This window comes from Bacillus rossius, chromosome 1 (genome assembly GCF_032445375.1).
Source record: "Bacillus rossius redtenbacheri isolate Brsri chromosome 1, Brsri_v3, whole genome shotgun sequence".
In the NCBI taxonomy this organism is placed as follows: Eukaryota; Metazoa; Arthropoda; class Insecta; order Phasmatodea; family Bacillidae; genus Bacillus; species Bacillus rossius.
In genome coordinates this window covers 279087120-279109903 of record NC_086330.1, presented here as the reverse complement: position 1 = coordinate 279109903, position 22784 = coordinate 279087120, and the positions used below count along the sequence as shown (strand labels likewise).

The 22784-nt window shown below is 39.1% G+C and overlaps 1 protein-coding gene and 1 long non-coding RNA gene across 3 annotated transcripts in view; one reads left to right on the top strand and one right to left on the bottom strand.

Moving 5' to 3' along the window:
* Window positions 1-22784, bottom strand: part of LOC134527634 (putative phospholipase B-like lamina ancestor) — a 136227-nt gene that overhangs the window by 9272 nt on the left and 104171 nt on the right. For both annotated transcript variants that reach the window (XM_063360488.1, XM_063360489.1), the window contains exons 6-10: window positions 21518-21618; window positions 14914-15078; window positions 11154-11406; window positions 8537-8861; window positions 1216-1448 (exon numbers count right to left, since the gene is read on the bottom strand). In XM_063360488.1, the coding sequence (XP_063216558.1) occupies window positions 1216-1448; window positions 8537-8861; window positions 11154-11406; window positions 14914-15078; window positions 21518-21618 (1077 nt within the window). The remainder of the gene's footprint in view (window positions 1-1215; window positions 1449-8536; window positions 8862-11153; window positions 11407-14913; window positions 15079-21517; window positions 21619-22784) is intronic.
* On the top strand, window positions 11306-21809 carry LOC134527635 (uncharacterized). The gene is made up of 2 exons (XR_010074230.1): window positions 11306-15083; window positions 21509-21809. It is a non-coding gene; the product is annotated as an uncharacterized LOC134527635 (long non-coding RNA).

Here is a 22784-nt window from a genome sequence, read left to right as displayed (position 1 = left end):
CGGAAGCCGCCTTATTAGTCGAGGCAACAAAAGAAAAATAGATGAAAAACATACTAATAGACCCATTGGTCGGTGGTGAACGGGAGGTGGGAGGGCTGTTTAAAGGTACAATTCATAGCTTTTGCTTAAGTATATTCCAAACTATGGGTTTTAGCAAAAAAAAAAACCATTTTGATACAAAATTAAAGAGCATAAAATTTCCTACAAAAGAGATACGTTAAACCGCTTAAATAGCACCAATTTGCACCTTAAAATCAAATTTTTCCGGGGGAAGACCCCCCCACCCCCCCACCTTAATAGGGGGTGACAGTGAACATACTTGGTTCCCCCACTTTGAAATTCACCCTTCGCCACTGAATTTAGTCATTAAAAAAGAATAACAGCACAGAAAAACACAGTGGGCTAACAATGACGAGACTGTTTCAACAATAACAGTAAATTCAGGCAGACGACAAAACCTGTAGACCGCAGCAAATATATGAATATACTGTGTTCATCTGTGCTGTCGTGTTGTCCATAAGCATAACACTTGTTTAAGTACATTGTTGTGTTTTTGTCTTGTTTCACATAGCTGATTTAGACTTGTTCTCTGGGGTTTATATGTTTTCTTTTTATTTCTTAATTTGCGTGCTTGAAATTTTTCCATGACAAACAGTGCAAAACTGTAGTGGCGTAAGTCCAAGAAATTGTATTAAATAAAATCTCCATTGCATGAATCATTTAAAGAATGTATGCAACTAAATTTCAAAGACATTGGCTTTTTTTTTCTTTTTTATAAGATAAATTTAATAAATTGTTTTTGCCAGTGGGTAAAAACGGTAAAATATGCACTGGATGATACGACGTCTGATGTAATAACAGTTATTATACTAGGTCCAGTATACCGATGCCCCACCCAAAAGTCAATCCTGGGTCCGCCTCTGCTTGTTGCTGTTTTATACAGCTTGCTATAACTACCGCAGTAAAAATATGAAGATAGGTACTATATTATGTTAAAATAGTCTTAAGTCTAATTCTAAAGTATTTGGTATAGACCTAGTATTTTAAAGCACTTTTGCAATTGTACAATTTGACATGTATTTTTGAAAATCGAAGCATTACCGCATGTTAAAAAACATTAATTTTCCAGTCCCTCAAAATTTTTTTGTCCTATTTTATTTACACTTCAAAATTTCCCGCCCCCTGGAGAACTGGCGCCAGGCCGCGAGGGCTCACCTTGAAGTACGGCAGCCCGAAGGACGCCCAGTAGCCGGCCCGCTGGAGCGCGCTGCTCTTGTCTGCGTAGCGCGTCACGCCCGGCAGCTGCTCCACCACCCACAGCACGTCCTTGAGGCGGTCGAGCTCTCTGCGACTCCTCGCGACCGGCCGGTCGGGCCACTCCGCGTCGCTCGGGCCCGCACCCTCCGGCGGCTGGCCCACGCCTTCCTCGGACTGCCTGGTCCTGCCACCTAAAACAAACATGAAAAGACAAGACTTCAGTATACTGCGTACAGTTACGCTCATCACTGTCTCACTGACTGTAGCGCCAATGAGATATGTATACCTAGGAGACAAGCGTATTAAAAAGCAAAAATATTATTCTTCTCCATAGAGATGTCTATAAAATAGAAAATGGGTTTGAAACAATAAAGTAACATTTTAAATACAGCTACATAAGTGGAACCGCCTTAGTTATTAAAATAAAGTGTTTGTCATATTCATAATTTTTCAAAGGACACCATAGGCACTTTACAAATAACTATACTTATAATCACTAAAAATAATTGTATCTCAGACAGTTTAGCTCTAAACGAAAAACTGTGAAATTTTTTACCTTCTTGGAAAGCTAACTTTGCATCACTGGGAATTTTTTGAAGTTATTTAGAATTTTGTATCTATGCCCATTCGAAAATCTTTGTTTTATTTCTTTCATTATGCTTATATCTTTTAAGTTTATAATTTTAATAAAAAACAGTTGGTATTTTTGTCTTTTATGTATATAATATATGTTTGTATGCCCAAAATGTTTTTTTTAGCAGTTTTTCTTTTTTGTAGTTATGCCTTTTTTGAATTTTTATATTATATTCTTCTTTTGAGGTCACTTAATTTCTTGCTCCTAAAATTATCGGTAAATAGCTCAGAACTAATACCTAATGGACCTTTTTGTCAAATATATTTTTATCATTTCATACATACATATCAGAAATAATTATCATTTGCACAATATTACAAGAAATTGAATTTTTAGTAAAATTTTTGTGTATATTAAATTAAAATGTTATATTCGTCATTTTTCAACGGGCGCATTACAACATCCTAGTTTTAAACAGGTAGAGCCGCAACTATTTTGTAGATTAATTTATTTCCAGGTTAGACTGAAGCTTTTTGTTCAATAACAAGGTCTGATGCTTTACAGGTTACCTGTGATTGGGTAACCACTTCTCCTTGTTTATGTTGTGTTGTTGACTTGAGTGGCAATTGTTTCTTGTGTGCGTGCGAGCGCCAGTCAGACAATGGCAAATTTGTAAGCTTAGACTGTTTTGTAGCTGTCCAAGTCAGAAGGATAAATACAATAACTGGCGACGAGGATGGGATCTTTTTATTTGCACGCGTGGATATAAACAGAGAGCGGCATTTCGGTCGGAAAAGCAACCAAAACATGTGGTAGTGTAAAATTAAGTTGTACGTAGTGAGCCACGAGTGGTTAAGTGGTAGACGCGCCTTGTTAACCAAGATGTCGCTAGGCAAGATAGAAGAGTTTCACGGGGAAGATGGTGATTTTGAGTGCTACGTGGAGAGGTTGGAGCATTATTTCAAAGCAAATAAAATAAAAGAAGAGGAAAAGTGTAGTTTGTTCTTGACATTGCTAGGACCAAAAACATACACTGTTTTGAAGAAATTGTTTGTACCTCATAAGCCGGGAACCAAGTCGTCTGCAGAATTGGTGGAATTATTAATGACTCATTACACGGCCAGGAAAATTGTGATCGCCAAGCGCATGAAATTGTTGAGGAGAAAACAGGAAATGTCGGAAAGAATAGCTGATTATGCTGATTACAGAAAATGTCTATGTCATGTGAATATGGTGTGTTCTTTGATGAAGCATTGCACAATACGTTCGTCAGTGGTTTGGAAAACGAAGACATTGTACAGAAATTGTTAGTAGAAGACAACCTAACCTTTCAATCAGCTTTAGAGAAGGCGTTGATTATGGAAGCTGCCTTGAGTCAGTCAAAGGAAATACGATCAGATTTCGGGCTGACTAAACGGGAGGATGATGCGAACGAGTTGGCGGGTGCATTTATCCTCGCACCTACAAAAGGGGGCAGAAGTGCGGGCGAGCAATCAGGAGGAGCTTTCAGAAAACAGGTCAATGTCAGAGGAAATAAAAAGTGCTACCATTCCAACAGAGCAAATCATTTGGCTACTCAGTGTCCATTTGCAAGTTTGGTATGTCATGAGTGTAAGAAACGGGGCCACATTAAAAAGGCGTGTCGGGCACAAGAGGTACATTGGGTAGAAGAAGAAAATTCAGATGAGTTAGAGTTGCTCAACATTGATTATATTGTGAGAGGTCTAGCCAGAAATTTTACAGTGGATGTGACATTAAATGGGCAACAGGAAAAGATGATTGTGGATACAAGGGCTGTGGTAACTGTATGCTCCGACAGCACCTATTGGGAAAAATTACGGGCGTGTCAGCTAAAGAAAACAGAGTTGGCCTTGAGTACGTATTCAGGACAACCCTTACAGCTACTTGGGGAATGTCAGATACCAGTGGAGTACCAGGGTCAGAAGCTAACATTACCTATGGTAGTGGTGGATAGCCAGGGAAAGCCTCTGCCAATGCTGTTGGGACTGAATTGTTTGGCATCCATGCAATTGGATTGGAAAAATCTGGTTGGGGGCAGGAAAACAAGTAAGGGGGCACACATCCAGGTGCTGGACCAGAATAGTAGTTTGTCCGAGCGAGAAGTAATTGTCAGTAAACTGATGATGGAGTACCAGGGTTTGTTTCGACCACGGCTTGGAGTGATAGCAGGAGTGGAAGCTGATGTGGTGCTAAAGGAAGGAGCGGTACCAGTCTTTTGCAAGGCAAGAAAAGTACCCTTTGCTTGGAAGGCAGCATTGGAACCTGAGATTGACAGGTTAGTACACGCAGGTACACCCTGTTAGTAAGTCAGAATGGGCAACACCGGTAGTTTGTGTAAAGAAAAAGGATGGTGGAGTTAGATTGTGTGGTGACTTTAAGGTGACTGAATCCAGTAGTGGAAATGGATCATTACCCCTTGCCCAGACCAGCAGATATTTTTAGTGTATTGGCAGGCGGAAATGTTTTCTCTGTCATTGATTTGCAATCCGCATACACTCAGTTGTCAGTTAATAAATTGAGTCAGCCATTACTGACCATCAACACACACAAAGAATTGTTTTGATATACACGGTTGCCCTTTGGGTTTTGTAGTGCTCCGTGTATTTTCCAGAAAGCAATAGAACAAGTATTGAAAGGTATTTATGGAGTGTATGCGTACCTGGATGATATTCTGGTGGTGGGGTCAAGTTTGGAAGATGGTAGACATAAGTTTGTGGAGGTATTTAAAAGGCTGCAGGCCTATGGAATCTGCGTTAAGAAGGAAAAGTGTAAGCTGCTGTGCAGAAGCGTGGTTTATTTGGGGCACAAGATATCAAGTGAGGGAATTCAAGCAACCCAGGAGAAGATAAAAGTGAGTCAGGAGGGACCAGCCCCTAAGGATATCTCACAGCTGCGCTCATACTTGGGACTACTTCAGTTCTATGGACAATTTATGCCGAACTTGGCAACTGTTTTGCATCACTTGTATAAATTGTTACAGAAAGATCACCACTGGCAGTGGATAGTAGAATGCAAACAGGCCTTCTTGGAGAGTAAAAAGATGCTTGTGCAGAGTCCTGTGCTGGTGCCCTATGACCCCACCTTGCCCATTGTGGTCACAGCGGTTGCTAGCGCATATGGAGTGGGAGCTGTACTAGCGCATGTTATGCATTCAGGCGAGGAGCGGCCGATTGCATTTGCCTCTAAAACCTTATCAAAAGCAGAAGCGGGATATAGTCAGGTGGAAAGAGAGGCCCTTAGCTTGGTGTTTGCAGTGAAGAAGTTCCACATGTTCTTTGTGGGCGTAAGTTTGTGTTAGTCACAGATCATCAAGCGTTAACGGCATTGTTTGGTAGAAAACTGGTGCCAGTCATGGCATCAGCCAGAATTCAGCGCTGGGCTCTGATGTTGGGGGCATATCAGTATGAAGTGAAGTACAAGCAGGGAAGAGCAATTGGACATGCGGATGGGTTATCACGGTTGCATCACCACGTTTGGAGGAGGAAAGAGGTGAGCCATGGTTAGGAGAGGAAATATTTTTTTTCGCACCCTTCGAGGACCTCCCGTTGGCAGCATCCGATATTGCGGAAGCTACTCGAAAAGATGCAGTGTTATCGAAGCTTTCCGACATCATTCTACGGGGGTAGCCTAAAACCGTGGCACCGGAACTGCAGCCGTTTGCAGTCAGGTGAAGCTAGAGCTGTCGGTGGAGCAGGATTGTGTGATCTGGGGGAGTAGAGTGGTTATCCCAGAGGTGTTGCAGAGCAGAGTTATTCAACTGTTACATGAAGAACATCCAGGCATCACCCGAATGAAGATGTTGGCTCGCAGCTAAGTATGGTGGCCGGGTATGGACAGCCAGATTGAAGAAGAGGTGTGACAATGTCAAGTGTGCCAATTGAACCAAAATGCAGCCTCCAGTACCACTGCACCAGTGGAGCTGGCCAGGTAGAAGATGGCAACGAGTTCACATGGATTTTGCAGAGCATCACCAGCATAAGTTTTTGATCGTGGTGGATGGGTTTTCAAGGTGGCTGGAAGTATTGCCGATGCAGTCCACCACTGCTTTTCATACGGTGGAAAAGTTACATACCTTGTTTGCAGCATTTGGGTTACCAGAGGTAGTGGTGACCGATAATGGCCCACCTTTCAGTCTCAGGAGTTTGGTTGTTTTTTAGCATCTAATGGTGTAAAACATGTTCAAACGCCACCGTATCATCCACAATCAAATGGCGCAGAGAGACAAGTGCAAACAGTCAAGGTAGCGTTAAAACGGCACTTAAAAGAAGATCAGAGAGGAAAGAGGGGACGCTCTTTACAACGTAGGCTGGAAGTGTTCGTGTTTGCCTACCGTAACACTCCCCATTCCATTATGAAGAAAACGCCGGCAGAATTATTCCTTCAGCGCAACCACATACCCGTTTGGCCCTGCTTAAACCATCCTTCACAGGTAGGATGACGGAGAAGCAGGAGCACTGTAAACTCAGGCTGGACACAAAACGGGGTCTACTTAGGGAGTTTCAAGAGGGTGAGGCTGTGGAGGCTGTGCTGGTGAAAACATTGAGAGGAGAAGAGGCAAAGTGGGTGCACGGGGTGGTGACAAAAAGAGTAAGTGAAGTTACTTACCATGTACAGGTGGGAGACATGGTTAAGTTAGTGCACGCAGACCATTTGAAGATGCGGATTCAGCCAGGAAAGCAGGTGACAGGAAGTGGGGAGGAGCACAAGCAGAGTGAAGCAAGGGTGAATCGCATGAAACCAACAGGTAACTCCGCAGTTTCCAGAGAAGTACTAGAGGGGAGAAACACCGAAGTAGGTCTACCTGTGCAGATCCAGCAGCAAGAGGAGGATGCGGAGCCAAGAGGGAGCAGCTCAGCAGAGGGAATAGGAAGTGAAAGTGACGAGGAGCAAGAAGTGTTCAAAGGTTTCCCAGTGTCAACACCAATCAAAACTCCATATCGTAGATACCCAGGTAGATTGGTGAAAGCACCGAAAAGGTTAAATTTATAGGGACAGTTTGAGATGAGAAGGGGAGTGTTGTGTTGTTGACTTGAGAGGCAATTGTTTCTTGTGTGTGTGCGAGCGCCAGTCAGACAATGGCGGATTTGTAAGCTTAGACTGTTTTGCAGCTGTCCAAGTCAGAAGAATAAATACAATAGTTTACAACTGACTGAGGGTCGTCAAAGGCATGCTGAGAGCACTGTAGTCCAGTCAACAACGTGAAGCAGATGTGTGTGCGCTTCCTACTTTGCTACCCAGTGAATTCACAAAATTATTGTGACTTTTAAGAGGTGGTGGATTAGGATGAAACAGGAGTAACAACAAGGTGTGAGTTAATACACCATGTAGCTACCCATATGCAGATTATCAATGCGAAGTGTAAGTTAATACACTATTTAACCCTAAAATGTAAGTTAATTTATAAAATAAAAGCAGTTTAAACAAAATTTTCATTCAATCCCCAAATTTTATTTTTTGACATTACATATTAAATAAAAATTGTGCATAGCACAAATATTCTAATGAAATTAATTTTAAAATTCTTAATGTTTCCCAATTAATAATGACCTTCATACCGTAAGTTTCTGATAAATATTTACTTAATTAAAGTTTCTGTTTCCTATGTACTTAAAAAAAACATTTACTTTTTGTTCTAAAAATGAAAACTTGTCATTTGCACCACTTTTTAAACGAAGACTGTTCGAACGAAAAAAGTATTACGTTACATCCTACAATCTTTTATGTTGAATATGACACAGTCTTCATAAAATAAACATCATTTATCAAAACAAATTGACATATCAAGAACTTTAAATTTGAGTTTATGACATTTTCAAGCCTTAATTTTTTTTATCTTGGAACATTTATTCTGATTTTGCAATACTAAGCAATGCAATTTATCTTCCACAGAAAATTTTGTAGTTTGGAATCTGCTACTGTTATCTAAGTGAGAAATCGCTTGCAGTGAGGTACTTTATAAATAAGTGTCACTGTAATATTTATTTATGACTAATTGCTCTGTGGTCATTTACAAATGATTTTTTTCTGGTATGCCACAGCTAACTATGCCATAATCAGATTGCCTGTACAAAATTGCTTCTACAACCTCATTTTCGAAGAACTTCCTCTTGAATACTGGCAATAAGCCAAAATATCAAAATTCAACATGGTGGATGAAGCAAAAGCTTTAATGTTATAAAGCAACACACCACACACTCTTCCCTCTTACAAAACGTAATAGTAGACTGGACCTTGTTTCAACTACCCTCTCGTAACATTTTCCTGCTCAGCATTTTACATCCAAAACCTTATTGTCAAATCTATTTTATATAGTTATAAATTTGTCACTCATACAAATTTTTGTTTTCCTTGATACTTTTCAAAAACGTTGTAACAGTATTTAACCGCTATTTCTATTTGAACCTTTTATGACTCTAAAGGATTTCCTTTTATAGACACTCAAAAAAAAAGGCTTACTTTGTGTTTGATCATCAGGCTAGATTCCGTTGTCGAGGGACTGTTCATTGGATGCCGCTTGAGTTAGACGCTATTTCTGTCTTTTACTGATCTGCAAGGGATTTGTATGACTGATGGCTAAACTATGAAAATAGCTTAATGTCTTCTAGTGCCTGTTAGATATTTTACTGCTCATTCACTCAAGACGAGATAAACTGTGAAGTGGTAGGTTCTCTAAGCGATGCTCACCTTGCTGGAACAGCCGCGATGCTTCGAGGACCAAGTGCGTGTCGTGCGACGCCGCGCTCCTCGCCGTGACCTCCCACAGGCGGACGGCCGACGCAGACGTGGAGGCGTCCCCGCCCTCGCGAGCCTCCACGCGGACGATGCGTGTGGACGCGGCATCGGTGGTGGAGGCCAGCTGCTCGGGGCGCACCCTGGCGAGGCGGCCGTAGTCCGCGACCACCCACTGCTTGTTGCCGGTCCCGCTGCTGTGCCGCTCCAGCAGCTTGGCCCAGGTCCGCCCGTCCATCGCCAGCCGGTTCGCCACCATCGCCCGTGCCGACACCAGCACCTTGCCAGCCAACAAAAAGTAAACAACTTGAGTTTCTTTCCCAAAGTGACAGAAGTTATGGGGTTTACCAGGGAAAAGATTATAAGAAGAATACTGATAAAACTGAAGAAACATAAAATTGTAAGGCAGTACACAAAATGCAACTAAATTTACCTAGATGTTTCCTATTAAAATGTGAAATTATATTCATGATTGTGACATTTCGGCTTCTATTTAGAAAAAGTAAACCATTTAATTATATTACCAAAATTGATTTATTTTCTAATGTAGTTTTTTTTTATAAGATACCGGAAAAATAAAACATAAAAAATGTGTTAAAAACTTATTTACCTAAGTAAATAAAAGCATTAAAAAGATACAACTTACAGAGATACACTGGGTTTTCAACACTGAAAATTGATTTTTTTGTATTTGTAATAGTAGTACTGTACTAATATGACAGTAGCAAAAGCAAAAATTTAAAATTGTAACCATGTCAGCAGCAGAAATAAATGAACACTGTGCAAGAAAAAACAAATTTGATCGCATGATGATGTTATGTATTGACATTGACCGGGGCTGCGTCCACCTGAGCCCGAGGTGCCACCACCTCCCTCCTTGTCCGTGACCCCCTGGTCACTCTGCGTGTGTGTGTGCAACGTGACGTGTGCCCGCGTTTCAGTGGCACGCCGCCAGCCCGGAGGAGGGTCCCAGTGATTGCCACTAGGAGCAGTGCGACGTTCCCATAAATACGTTTCAGTTTAACTTTGTAATTTGTACCCTATTTCTGAAGGGCTATTTGTAGCCACCTTATTCTATTGTCCCCAAAAGAGTATCATCATTTTGACATATACACTGTATTTGTTAAACTTACACATATGTAATTTATAATATAAATATGTGGAACAGATTAACTCTTATTTAAAAAATAAATTTTGGTTTTTAAGTATGTTGCAGTAATAATTCACAAAACAGGAAATAATTAAATATAGTTAATACCAGAACCTAAGTTATTAACTAGGTTCACACTGAATTTTGTATGATGAAAAGCAAATTTTTAATAATCAGAATAAAATTTTGTTTGCTTGGTTTTTCATTTCATAATTTAAAGTTACTTATACAGATAAGCGACTTTTGGGAAACAATGCAAATAATAATTTCAATGAAATATTGGGTAGGTTCGGTCAGCTACAATATAAATATGTATTACATATTATTTACATATTGAATACGTATTATTAATTTTGCTTACGTAATGTAACTACCTAATCATTCTCTTTAATTTTTTATTAACTTTTTTTCTAAGTAGTAGGGCTGTCAAAAAAAGGGACCGGGGGGACTACTCAGGGCCCGGGCACCAGGATTTTCGAGAAATTTTTTAATGCTTGTATTTTCCCTGACAGGCCAAAGGTCACAAGTATATTGTAAATATAATTCAAAGGTAACCCTACAAGTAAAGTGATACACACAGATTAGGTACATGGCCACATTAACGTTATACAGTCTTTAGAATTTTGATGTGTTACTTCTTAGCTCTCGGTATAAGGCTTTTGGTGGAAGTAATTTCGTGAATATGACGGAACTTACGGAATGGAAATGTGCAACAACCACAGTGCTGCTATCTGTGATGGATGGCGCGAACCAAAGTTCACAAAGCCAAAATAAAATGTTACAGTATTAACTGTTTAATGAATTTCAACAAAGTGGGCAGTATTTAAATAAAATTCTCTGTCTAAAATCAGGTCCAAATCCAGCTTTTAGTATTTTTTTTAAGTCTTTTCACTTTTATCAAAGTTGCTTCATTATATATTTAAAATTTTCAGTCTGCTAATGAAATTATTCAATAGTCGACAGACCTGATCCGGCAGCGAATTATAGCAGCGGGTGTAGAAATTACGTGTGATTCGCATCCAAAAACGTAGTTAAAAACACAATTTTCATTTATTTATCATGCTCAGGATTAATTTAAAGAATTCTATGTTAAATTTTGTGTCTGAGTTTTGTACATTAAGTGTATTTGCAACATGAGAACACATGAATTTTGCCCCTTATCAAGGTTAGATGTTACACATCACTGGTGAGTACTGAAAGACTTGCTCACATTTTTTATTTTTAAATTATGGGGTTGAAAAACTTGTAGATACATTAAATAATAAGAATGGATCCCGACAGAATTATTCGTTACCCGAGCTCTTGATTTCTCTCGATGGTCTTGCCCAGAAGCCGCTAATCTGCAGAATCACAGAGTAGACTTTGGTTCCTGACCTTCAGTGACACACGGTGTGTGACCTGTGGACATCCTGTGTTCCTCACCTTGTCGGTGTTGACCCCGCTCCACAGGGCGCTGTTGAAGTTGTCGAACGCAGTGCCTGCCACAACCATCTGGTGCGCGCCCCCCTCCTCGGCCGAGCCGCCCGACACCACGTAGAAGTCGTCCTGGGACGAGATGACCCCCGGGTAGGAAGAGAACACCACCTCCCGGCCGGGCACCGTCTCGAAGCTGCTCCCGGGCAGCAGGTGGTAGCCCAGGTGGTAACGCTTCATCATCCGCAGCATGGACTGGTACCTGCGGGGGTAGCATGTCATTCAGTCTGTGCCTCTCCGATCTGACAGTTCCCATTCCCCAACTCTCGCTTGCACAGCATATCGTGATGCTTGTTCTCGAACAATGACAGCCACACAAAGTATTTTACAAACTCTGCTGACAGAACAACAATGGTACAAGGATACACAGGCCATTGGTTCTACTTTTAAGAACTCCCAAGTTTGAGACAAGTTACTTGAAAATAAAGCATTGAGTAGATTTAATGACCACCATATTGGGGAGAAGAAATATCCTGGTCGTAGCCTGGCAATACTACATTTTGATTGGCCTCACTTCCACTGATAAGACAATCAAAAGTGGGAAGAAAAAATGAGGCCATGGTCCCTTTAAGATTATAGTGGTTTTTTAAACATTAGGGTATAGTCTGTATCATGAAACTTGTCTCATATTGGACATTTATTAAAAGTAGTTGCACTGTTATAGATATCATTCAGCTGCTTTTTTTTCTGGTAACAGAGTTTTTAAACAACTTCATATGGTCGTCAGTGTGCGTAAACAAACTTCAGAAATGGACACCACTTGTCAATTTTTAGACTGTAAATTTTGCGATTCAGATTTATTTGTTCCGATAAATGACAAAAAAAAATATTTTTTAATGAATTTTGAAAGTGCTGAGGTAGATTCATAACCAAACTATATAGTACCTTCTAATTTTTCAATTTTTCCCACTGTTATTTATTGAGGCTGTAAGCTTTAAGTAGGGTATTTATGTATTCACAAGTTGGTAGCTAGGGAACTTAGAGGCAGTGTGTATATGTGGTAACACTGCGAACATCCTTTGTGTACGCTCTGACAGGAACAGACAGTGGATCTGTTATGACTGTTTCCACGATAAATTGTGTATTAGCAACGCCGACCAGGGCTACGCCCTCCCTAACACCGATGTGCCTCACGCCACTGCCGACCCCCTCTCCACCCACCGACACCTTCTATTTCAAACCTTACGCCAACAGTTGCTGTGTGTGTGTTCAGTCACCCTGCACGAACCCTTTCGGTGCCCACCCTAACTGGAGCAGTGGAGACTTCATCTCTTTAAATAATGTAGTTAATAATTAAATAACTATAATACATAATACTTTAATACTTAAGTCTAAATTAACGTGTGATTTTTAAAGGGTTTAAATATGTTATTTTTAATTGTTCTGCTACGTCAATCTACGGTAAATTCAGCACTTCCTGCGGCCATGGCACCCATGGCCTGGCCAGTCTCTTCTGTTCGCCGTGCAGGGTAGTACGCATCTCAGCACCTCATCGACTTCAACTATTGCTCTCAACTGATCCGTTATCATAATTATTTTAAACCTTTTTTAATTAACCTTCGGGTCTACCCCGGTGGCAGACTATGGAAACTAACTAATTATAGCTTCCCGTAGAGTTTTGTATTATTTGGTGAGCTTGCACTTTCGAGGCCAGTCCACGTGGTGTCCTGGTCAGCATGAAAGCTGGACTACTTACTGTTTTTCGTACGCATTGTCAGTGTACGTGTCGGCGGCAACAAAACTTAATATTCACCCAACTCCTTGCACTCAATTTTCTCAACTACGAGCTTTCCAGTACAGAGACGGAGGTGTATGGGGCGCCTCAAGACCACACAAGCAGTCGTCTTCGCCGGTAATATAGTGTGCTCGCCGCTGAGAGCGGGCCGGTGAGTGTTAGCGGGGGAGTCGAGCCTAGCTCGACATGGGTCACATCTCGGCGCTGGGACAGCGTCGGTAGCCGGGTCCACGTGCCCATCCACATGTTGGCGCCCAAGGTCTACTACATGTACGCCGATCAAAACCCCCCCCCCCCCCCCCCCCCCCAAGCCTGGCGACATTAGAACAGTCATGAGCTTGGTTATAGGCAGTAGTACACAACACCCACACTCTTACTTCGGCCAATTTGCCTGACTTAATTGTTTCCCCTGTACCACCTACCTGGCAAGGTAACAGATATATTACAATAAACTTTATTATCAAAACAGTAAAACAAATTTCTGCAATGCAAAATGTTTTCCTTTTCAATATATTGTCTGCACTGCCATCATTTCCATCGACATAACATAAACAAAACTGCCAGCCTGAAAGAAAAAATTAATAAATATTTCTGATGAACCTTTTAAAAGATACGCGATTGATTTATTGTGATCAAGAAAAATATTATAGATATTTGTGCATGCTTCAAATTAATAATCAGTTTTTTGTATCCCTTTAATATATTTAATGTTAGTGAAAACTATATAGGTATCGGTACAGATTATTAAGGCTTGATATCATATGAAATGTTGGTTATTTCATTCTCTTGTCATTACCATTACTGTATGTGAAAGAATTTCCTGTTAATTTTTTCATGATAGCTCTCTTGCATTTTATGTTTCATCTCAAATTTTCTCAACAGATATTTACTAACAATTATCTAGCACCATTCAAAAACACACAAGTTTTTATCATTTAAATCACTTAATTTATAACGGGAAAAATATTGTTAAGTAAACATTTGGTTACAGAATTTGTGACCAAACAACAAATGCAAGAGAGATATTGGAATAAATTTACAGTAAAATCCATTAATAGTAATGGCAAGAAAATTAAATAACTAACATGGTTGCATAGCATGAAAAATTACTGATTTAACATTGCAGCTTTTCCGGAAATCAAAAATAAAATTCAGAAAATTATTTTTTTCAAACACAAAAGATGTTCCTCTATCAACCCTAAAAACAGCATCTTTTAATTCCTACTGGTTTCTTAGAAATCACAGTTTATAGCTTTCATTACAATCCCCATGCATTGACAAAGGCTTTTTTTTATCGTTCTTACATATGGAGAATCACAGGATCGGCAAACATAACATTCACAACAGTCCTTTCCGAGGATGTGTTTGTGCATGTTCCATATAAATATTACAAATTTTTTACATCGTGAGAATGGTCATTTAGATTAGGTTAGCTCCATTAAAAATGCTTAAAAATATGGTGGACGGTTGGCTGGGTTAGTATGGCTACATTAAAAATACTGTCAAATATTTTAATGGTAGCTTAGGAATTACCAAGTAGCGTAGCAACATGTCCATTCTGAGGCCCAAAAAGTTCCAAACTAGCCTAACCTAACCAACCGTCCAAAATGTTTTAAAGTATTTTTAAGGTACCTAGCTAATCTAACCTAATCGATCATTCTCACAATTTGACTAAAGTTCTCCAAAACATAAACATACAGCAACAAATGCAAGCGTCCGCTTCAATGCATAGGTATTGTAATGTAAGCTATAAACAGTAATTTATCAGAAACCAGTAGGTATTTATCAACTCCGTTGTCAGGGTGAATACAGGAACATCTCCAGTGTTCGAAAATTGTATTTTAAAAACTTGATTAATAATTTCCGGAAAAGCTGCGAAGTAAGGATTTAATCCAAATTCTTAATACGTTTATGATTCCCTGAAGTTTTCCTGTTTCCCATATGTTCCCTGTCTGCGGGAACAATGGCACCCACCTTGCCCCGGTGTTGTGGGCCACAAACAGCTGGTTGGTCGCGGGCAGCAGCTTCACGAGGGCGGACGAGAAGGCGGCCGGCACGGACCTGTCGGGCTCCGACGTCTTCTCGGAGCCACCCAGCTTCCGTTCCAGGTCCAGCACGTCAGACATGGCATTCATCCACCTGCGGTACGCACTCGTTGAGAACTCCGGGTAGGAATGCTTGTTGGCAGGTTTTGGCATCCGTGTGTGCAAAAAGGGTCTGAGAATATTCAAAAAATATTCTATGTTCGTGAATAATTGGATATTTGGTTTGACACTACATACCTTATAATTATTTACCCATTCTTTACCAATAGATACACCAATTTGGACAGATTCACAAAACAAAAATTAAAAAATGTATCATGTTTAAAGTAAGATGATTTATTGAGAAAATAGGATTTGTTTTCTGCAACATTAAAAACACATACATACATTTTCTTATGAGTAAGACATATGTAATGTATGCGATTATAATTAAAAATTATTAATATTATTAAATTTTTATGTATATGATCAATTGTATCAACAAAAATAATTTTCAATTAAAAAATATGGAATTCCAGGAATTCTTTCTAAAACTACTTTTTTTTTCACTGTATTTTGGATCAAATTTTCTTGGACTGCTGTGAAGTTAAGGAAAAACCTTTCACTGTATGTTAGATAAAAGATTCCAAAAAATGCTAATGTTTTGATATTTACCTAAAATTTGATTTGAATAAATGAAGCAGGATTCATAGAAGCCTAGTGTGATTGACGGGGTCGAACAAGTTACATAAGAGAAACGAAGTGGTACTTTCATGTGAGGTGGCTACGTCTCCGGCTCTCATGGAGACGTGGCAGTTGTCTCCAGGTGACAGTGGTAGGTTATTAGCTTTGTCCGGCACCAGCCTTGTTAGAGCAGCCTCCCTGGCTGAGGCGGGTGTGGGGACTGTTCGGCCTGCGCTGACCACAAGAAATGCCTTCATGCAGAGAACGCAGGTGACAGGGATCGGAGGACACGACTCGATGGCTCGCTTGTTCTGGCTAGCGAGTACGCCTTACATCTGTAGTTCTAAGTTGAGGTGACCTAGTTTTGTATTTGTATTTTACTGTCGGGAATATTTTTATAATAGTTTCTGATATGTTAGTTTATTTGAGAAAAAAATCATTTACGTAGCTAAATTTTTACTGGTTTTAACATTGTTAGTTACATTAGTATTTGAGCAACCATATGTTGTAGTATTTTATTCATCTTAAATGTGGTTTTTAAAACTGTGTTTCTGTGTAAGTATTAATTTGCAGGTTTTTATTATATTTCTAGAACATTTGGCATTTAACTTTTTTCCCTTTATTTTTCAGATGTTTCGAATAGAAAGTTTTGGCCACAGACGTGCTGCGCAGTCCTGGGTTGCCTGTTTTTCCATTGGGACATATGCTGTCTCCAAATACATAAGAATGCGTCCCTAGCACACACGTCCCTACATCCCTAAGGCAAATGCAGCCACAATGTAAAGGACACATTTATAGCATCTGAATTCCCTCTTTTATCTCATAATCTTCGCATGCTCATAATCGTCGCACCTATATTTTAGGGCGTCAAAATTTGGATAAAAAAACCTCTCGTGTAAATGTTGCATGATGTTATTGGTCCCGCTATTAGATTCCAAGCGCTTTGTGTGGATATTTTTTACGTATAAAATGATGTATTTTAAAGTAGAAATCTAATTTTTATCGGACATTACCACTTACTTATTTAATTAACAGAAATACAAAGTTGTATGATGTGTAAATTTTCTTTTAAAGACGTTTTTAAACGTTATAACCTTTATCTGTTCGTTTTCAGCACCGCGGTGTACCACTTACAAAAATTTAGCCAGCGCTAGTTTGCATCATTCATGTTTGGTTATGTTGCTTCCCGTATAGAGTGTACACACGTAGTTGAATATTGATATTGCGCCAATTGCATGCAACGCGTGCTCTCTGTCGAGTGCAAAGTTAACTACATTTGATGGCCCGCACTGTATCGTGGTGTGTACACCTATCCCTCACTTAGCACAGCTTAAGATTGGGCGAATTCATTTAGCGTAATTTTACTGTTCCAGTCTCAAATAGCACGTCTGTAAACTTCAGTTAGCACAAAATCTAGGCAGGCAAAAAAAAAAAAGTCGAGCACGACGCCACAAAGTATGTTTCAACTTCTGTGAACATGTGCTGTGGGATACATTTAGCGAAACAAGGGAGGGAAGAGATGCGCGCGCAGGTCTGTCTATGCTATCGGCTGTTGTATGGCAAGTTAAATTGTGGCTATGGAGTGTAAAGGACCAAACGTTTTTATGCCCACGCGTATGCCGCCGTGCCATACTGTTGTCGCCTGGCCACAAACCGGGCCGTGAACTCAGTCTAGAGGCAGGGAATTCACTCAAACAAAAGCAACGTCTGCCAATTCAGCTGCCGGTAACTGTAGGTGCTTGATCACTCATAATGCATCGTGTTCAAGTATTTGAGACAAAACTAGAAGTATTACGGCGCACAGATTTTAATGAAGGCCACGCTTATGTTGGTCGCATTTTAGTTTCAAGCAAGTCAACTGTGCGAACAATTGCACAAAATAAGGACTCTTACCGCAAGTTTATACAAGTCTGATGCTGTTGGTTGTACTAGCGGGAATATATTTGACATTAGATACTGGAACAGAAATGAAAAGGTTGTTAAATGAATGTTGCAATGAAAAAAAATAGGCTTGACAGGAATGGTGTGAACCAGGTGGTGATACGTGAATAAGAACTTTAATTTTTGAAAAATTAAATTATAATTATCCTGACAGTAATATCGGTTTCACTGTCGGTAAATAATGGTTTGGAAAAGTATGCGATGCGAGTTGAAGGTCACGCCCAGGCGGGCAAGTCAGCCAGCAGACTGACGATAAAGTACATAACCACGTATCTCCCATTACGCAGTGTCATACAAAGTGCAATTGGAGGCATATACAGATAAATGGTGTGACATTTATAGTTGAGTGTTATTCAACGCATTTATATTACGTAAAGTATAGGTATTCCTGCAGAATTTTGAAACACATTAAATAAATTAGCCTTGCTATTTATGGAAACTAATGCTTCAGAATACACAATTTTAATAACACGAGCATTTTTAAGAACGAATTAGTCGTGCTAAGTGAGGTATAGGTGTACTACGATAGTTATGCATTCGTTCAGGCTCGCATTCGGATCACAGATTTTGTTTTTCTATTTAAAGTTGAAGAAAGGTTTTTGTTGCATGACTTTTTAATTTAAATTGTTTGGCGTGCTCTTTATATTTAACTTTTTAAATGAATGTACTTTCCATGAATGGGTTTTGTTTTTATGAATAACTTTACCTACCAAAAAAATTTTTTTCCACATAAACGTCGCACCCCTACATATCAAACATGATTTTAGTATAAAATGTGCGACGATTATGCGATAAAACATGGTACTTTTATTGCTAGCACCAACTGTTAACATTTGCTCGTAATAATGTTCATGTAAAAATTTTGAGTCGTGATAACTACAAATATTCAGCAAAACATAAATAACAATGACCAACCAACAAAATTTATTTATTGTGGTTGTTATAAATGTTAGCGATCAAAACAAAAATTTTGTTATGAATCTCAAATTATAAAAAATACTTATAAATCGCCTTTCAATAATTTTATTAACACTTTATTTGTCTCTATTTGTGTTATCACATATACTTATGAGTGTTTTAAACAAATCTTATGCCAAAAAACTGAAATATTTGATAAAAATAAAATAAAACATCATTCCAAAGCTAATGGATGTAGGAATGCATCAGTTAGAGTATCACACCCCTACAAATCTCGAGTTAGTGGATGCCTGTAGGGATACTAGGGATGCTTGAGTATCCCTAGTGAGAATTTGGAAGCAACAAAAAGATGGCCTTGTCCACTATGATGCACTTCTAGTGGATCCCTTAGCTAATGGATCCAGTAGGCCAGTATTTGGATGCAGCTTTAGTACCTTTTTGTTGTACCTAGGTGACAAAGTCGTTATGGATATTCTTACGTTAAGGCACAGGATTGTCAGGAATGAGAAAAAATATTTAGTGTTTTTATTTTCTGGTAAACTATGGAATTGTGTGATGGACATGCATTTTCATTGCTAGATGAATAAATTTCAAAATTCATTTCAAACTCTTTTATTTTATATATGCATAAACCAAAACACTTTTGAGTAAATTAACAGTCATAGGCAGAATTTTACATCTCGCTACCTACAACATCTGATGGAATATTTCTCAGGTGTTTGTTTTCTGTATGTGCAAGGAATCAACGAACACTCTTCGTCTCAGCCAGGAACGATTGCAAATTTTCACAATGTGTCCTCTTTCCCAGCAGAAACTCTGAATACAGATAAACTTAACTGAAACGTCAGTGCTAAAAATAGCCCCAGGTAAGAAACATTTCAACACTCTTGGGTTCTCAATCAGCTTCTCTCTGTTTTTTCCTCTGGCTCATTAAAAAGAAACGATCACTGCCTTGTTATTTTACGACCGTTAACAAGGCACAAGCACCTATAAAATGCCACCAGAAAGGATAAGGCAACCAGCGATATAGAACTTGAGCAGGGCTGCCAACAGGGGGGAGGAGTATATGAAGTGAATTGCTCCATTGAGAAAAAAAATTGTGGGGGGGGGGGGGGGAAGGGAGGGATAAGAAAAGGTTAATAAACACAAAATCAAAAATGTTTATCAGTTGTTATTAATTTTCCTTAAAATTTAATATTTGTAATACATAGCGTTACATTTGTATTAATATATGATTTTGATTAAAAATATTTTAAAACTTTCCTGGGTTAGGACACCCAGATCACCTGGTTGCCACTATATCGAATTCATAGTACTAGGTGTCTTTTTTTTGGGTAGGAGGGGGAGGAGGGAGAATGTGCCATCTCCATTTGGGGGGTAAGTACCACTGAACGTGAGTTTAATCCTAGCCCACAAGTACAGGAATAAGCAATGTGGGCATCAACACTGTGGGAGGGAGGGAACAGCAAGGACATGGAGGATGCAAATACTTGATACAATTTAAAGAAAGAAAGGATCTTGACTCTCATACAGTGCATTCTTCCCGAGGATGAGTTAATAGCAGTTGTTTATATAGAAAATACTGCTGCCTTAACTTCACATCAAAAGAAATAAATAAAAATTTAAATTAATAATAATGATCTGTTTATAAATAGTAATCAGGCATCCTTTACTAACTTTAACCAAAGGGTCCTTTGAGTTCAAGGTTGCATATTTAGTAAGAAATTGGTCTTGAAAAGATGTCCAAATTATTCTGATGCCAATGCAACATGGTGTATTAAAAAATAAATATATTCTCAATGGTGGATTTTGTATGTATTAACATTCTTTGCTATTTATTTCTAGTCATAATTTATTCGTGCGTGTTTCAAGATAATCAAATTAAAGAAACAAATTCCAGAAAAAAATGTGGACGGCAGCAGTTGGCTGGTTTAACTACCGACTACATCACATTTATACTAAAGGGATCACCACAAGTCCCTGATAGCTCACAAGAATGCATCTAAGGCCCGTTCTACAGTTTCACAGAGATGGATCTCACGAAACAGTTTCTATAATTTAATAGCACGCAGATGGAGATGACTCTTGCGGATTAGCTTGTCAATGTTCAGTTGTTCCGTTTATAAATTATTTTATCGTAAAAATTCAGCATATAAATTTTACCAAGTGAAGTAAGTATTAAAAAATAGCTTTTATAAAAATTTAAAAAAAAATTAAAAAAAAATTACTGAAATCCTCTGTTTTAAAAAGGAAACTGGACTAAAAATAAAGCCATAAAATCTTGTGTCTACTTATTGTATGTGGATATGGATGACATGCCTAACCAAAGGACTGTACAATTACGTATCATGCATGTTGCTACAGTGACCAAAGACAGTCATATGTAGCCACGTGTTGTGCGGTACATAAGCGTGTGGCCAAGAATGTGAATGTTTACACAATACTTTTGAATACCTTTTGTAAGCTTGTTACCTACGTTTGTTAAACTCAAATGTAAACAATACAGTCTGATAATACATCACTGTGTTTACCCATGATTGGGTTATTAATATATTTTTAATTTTTTTAACTTTTCCAACAGGGGTGCAAATCTGCAGGATTCGCAAGGGGGCCCCGCGCGGCCCGAGAGTTTCGGGCTTGGGTTATAACCGACACAAGTCATCACTGTATATGGTGCTCGTATGTTTTACACTGCACATAGTTTGGGCTATATGCATGCAATAAGCAAAAAACTTTAAAATATAGGTACAGAAAGTTTTTTCATAAAACACTGTTTTGATGTTTATGTTTATCAACTCCGTTTCACAGTCACAATTTTGAAAGTGCAAGCAGGCCCCCCTAAGTGAGGCACTACTTAATTCCAGGGGGACACAGCCCCCCCCCCCCCCCCCCCCCCCCCCCCCGGCCCCCCGCAATCTATGCCCACGGTTTCCAATAAATCTCCACACGAATGGCGGTAACTCCTCGTGGATCACCGGAAGGAAAGTGGTTCCATGGTGCAGGTTACTCACAGGAAGTCATCGTGAGGCAGCTCGATGGACTGGCGACTCCTCTCGACGCCTTCCCTCCAGCCGACCTCCAGCCCGTCCAGCTGGGTGTAGAACAGCTCCACCTGCACAGCAGCCACACGCCCAGTTAGCAGGAGCACGGAGGAAGAATACCCAGTTATTGGGGACGAGATTGTATGGAGAATTGCTTTAAAACCGAAATAACACCGACAAGTGTGCCAGTACACCTTGGAACACCGAAATGCAAGTTAATACACCATTTAGAATCAAAACGCAATTAAATTCATAAAATTAATCAGTATTATTATTATTCAAAATTTTACTGGTATCACAAAAAACCTAATCTTTTAATATAATAAATTTAATTAATGCAATTTATTTTGGGAGGAAGTCTTTACCAAAATGTATGTAGTAAATTGATTGGAATTTTTTAAACCTTGCACCTTTTATTAATTTTAAACACACAAATATTTACATATTTATTTTATCATCCCAAGTTATTAAGCATGCATATTAAATATTATTATATTGTAAAAGTGCAATATTTAATAGCCAATTCATTTGCCATATTTGTATAATAATATGATTCATACATTTAGGAATCTACAAAATTCAAAGAATAATTAAAACTGTAACACAGAAACCTCCTTTTTTAAAAACTAAACAATCCCGAAAATAAAACCACATAATCTTGTCCCCACTAAGTAATTAATGAATGACTGGCCTTGACACCACTTCCACTTCGAAGTCATTAGAGACTATGAAAGGCACCGGGATGCCAATGGAGCGGGTTGTGGGGAAGGGGAAGCTGGGAATGGAATTGCTCTCCTAGAACCCCACTGGTATTCCGCTAAGTCCAGCATGTTTCCTACTTGAGAAAAGTTCTGAGTTCAAGCCAGCCAGGAATCGAAGCCTGGATCGCCTTGTTGGAGGCAAATTTGATGTGTAATTAGCTTGGTTAATGTGCTTAAAACTCATAAATAAAGTACACAAGAAAACATTTCAAATCATCAATTGATTTTTAGGGACTGTTTTTAGATCTCATAAACAGTGTGCTTTCATTCTGTTTTCTATTCTTTTTAATTTTGTGATTTAGCCTAACAGGTTAATGATGATTACTACAGCTAGTTAATGTTTACTCGCTTACCACTTGTGACGAAGCAGGAATCCCCAGCAATGCCAGACATATAAATAAAGGTTAAATCATTATCCAGAAAATTATTCATTCAAAAAGGCATCAGTAAAAATAATAAAACCTTTTATGCATAAA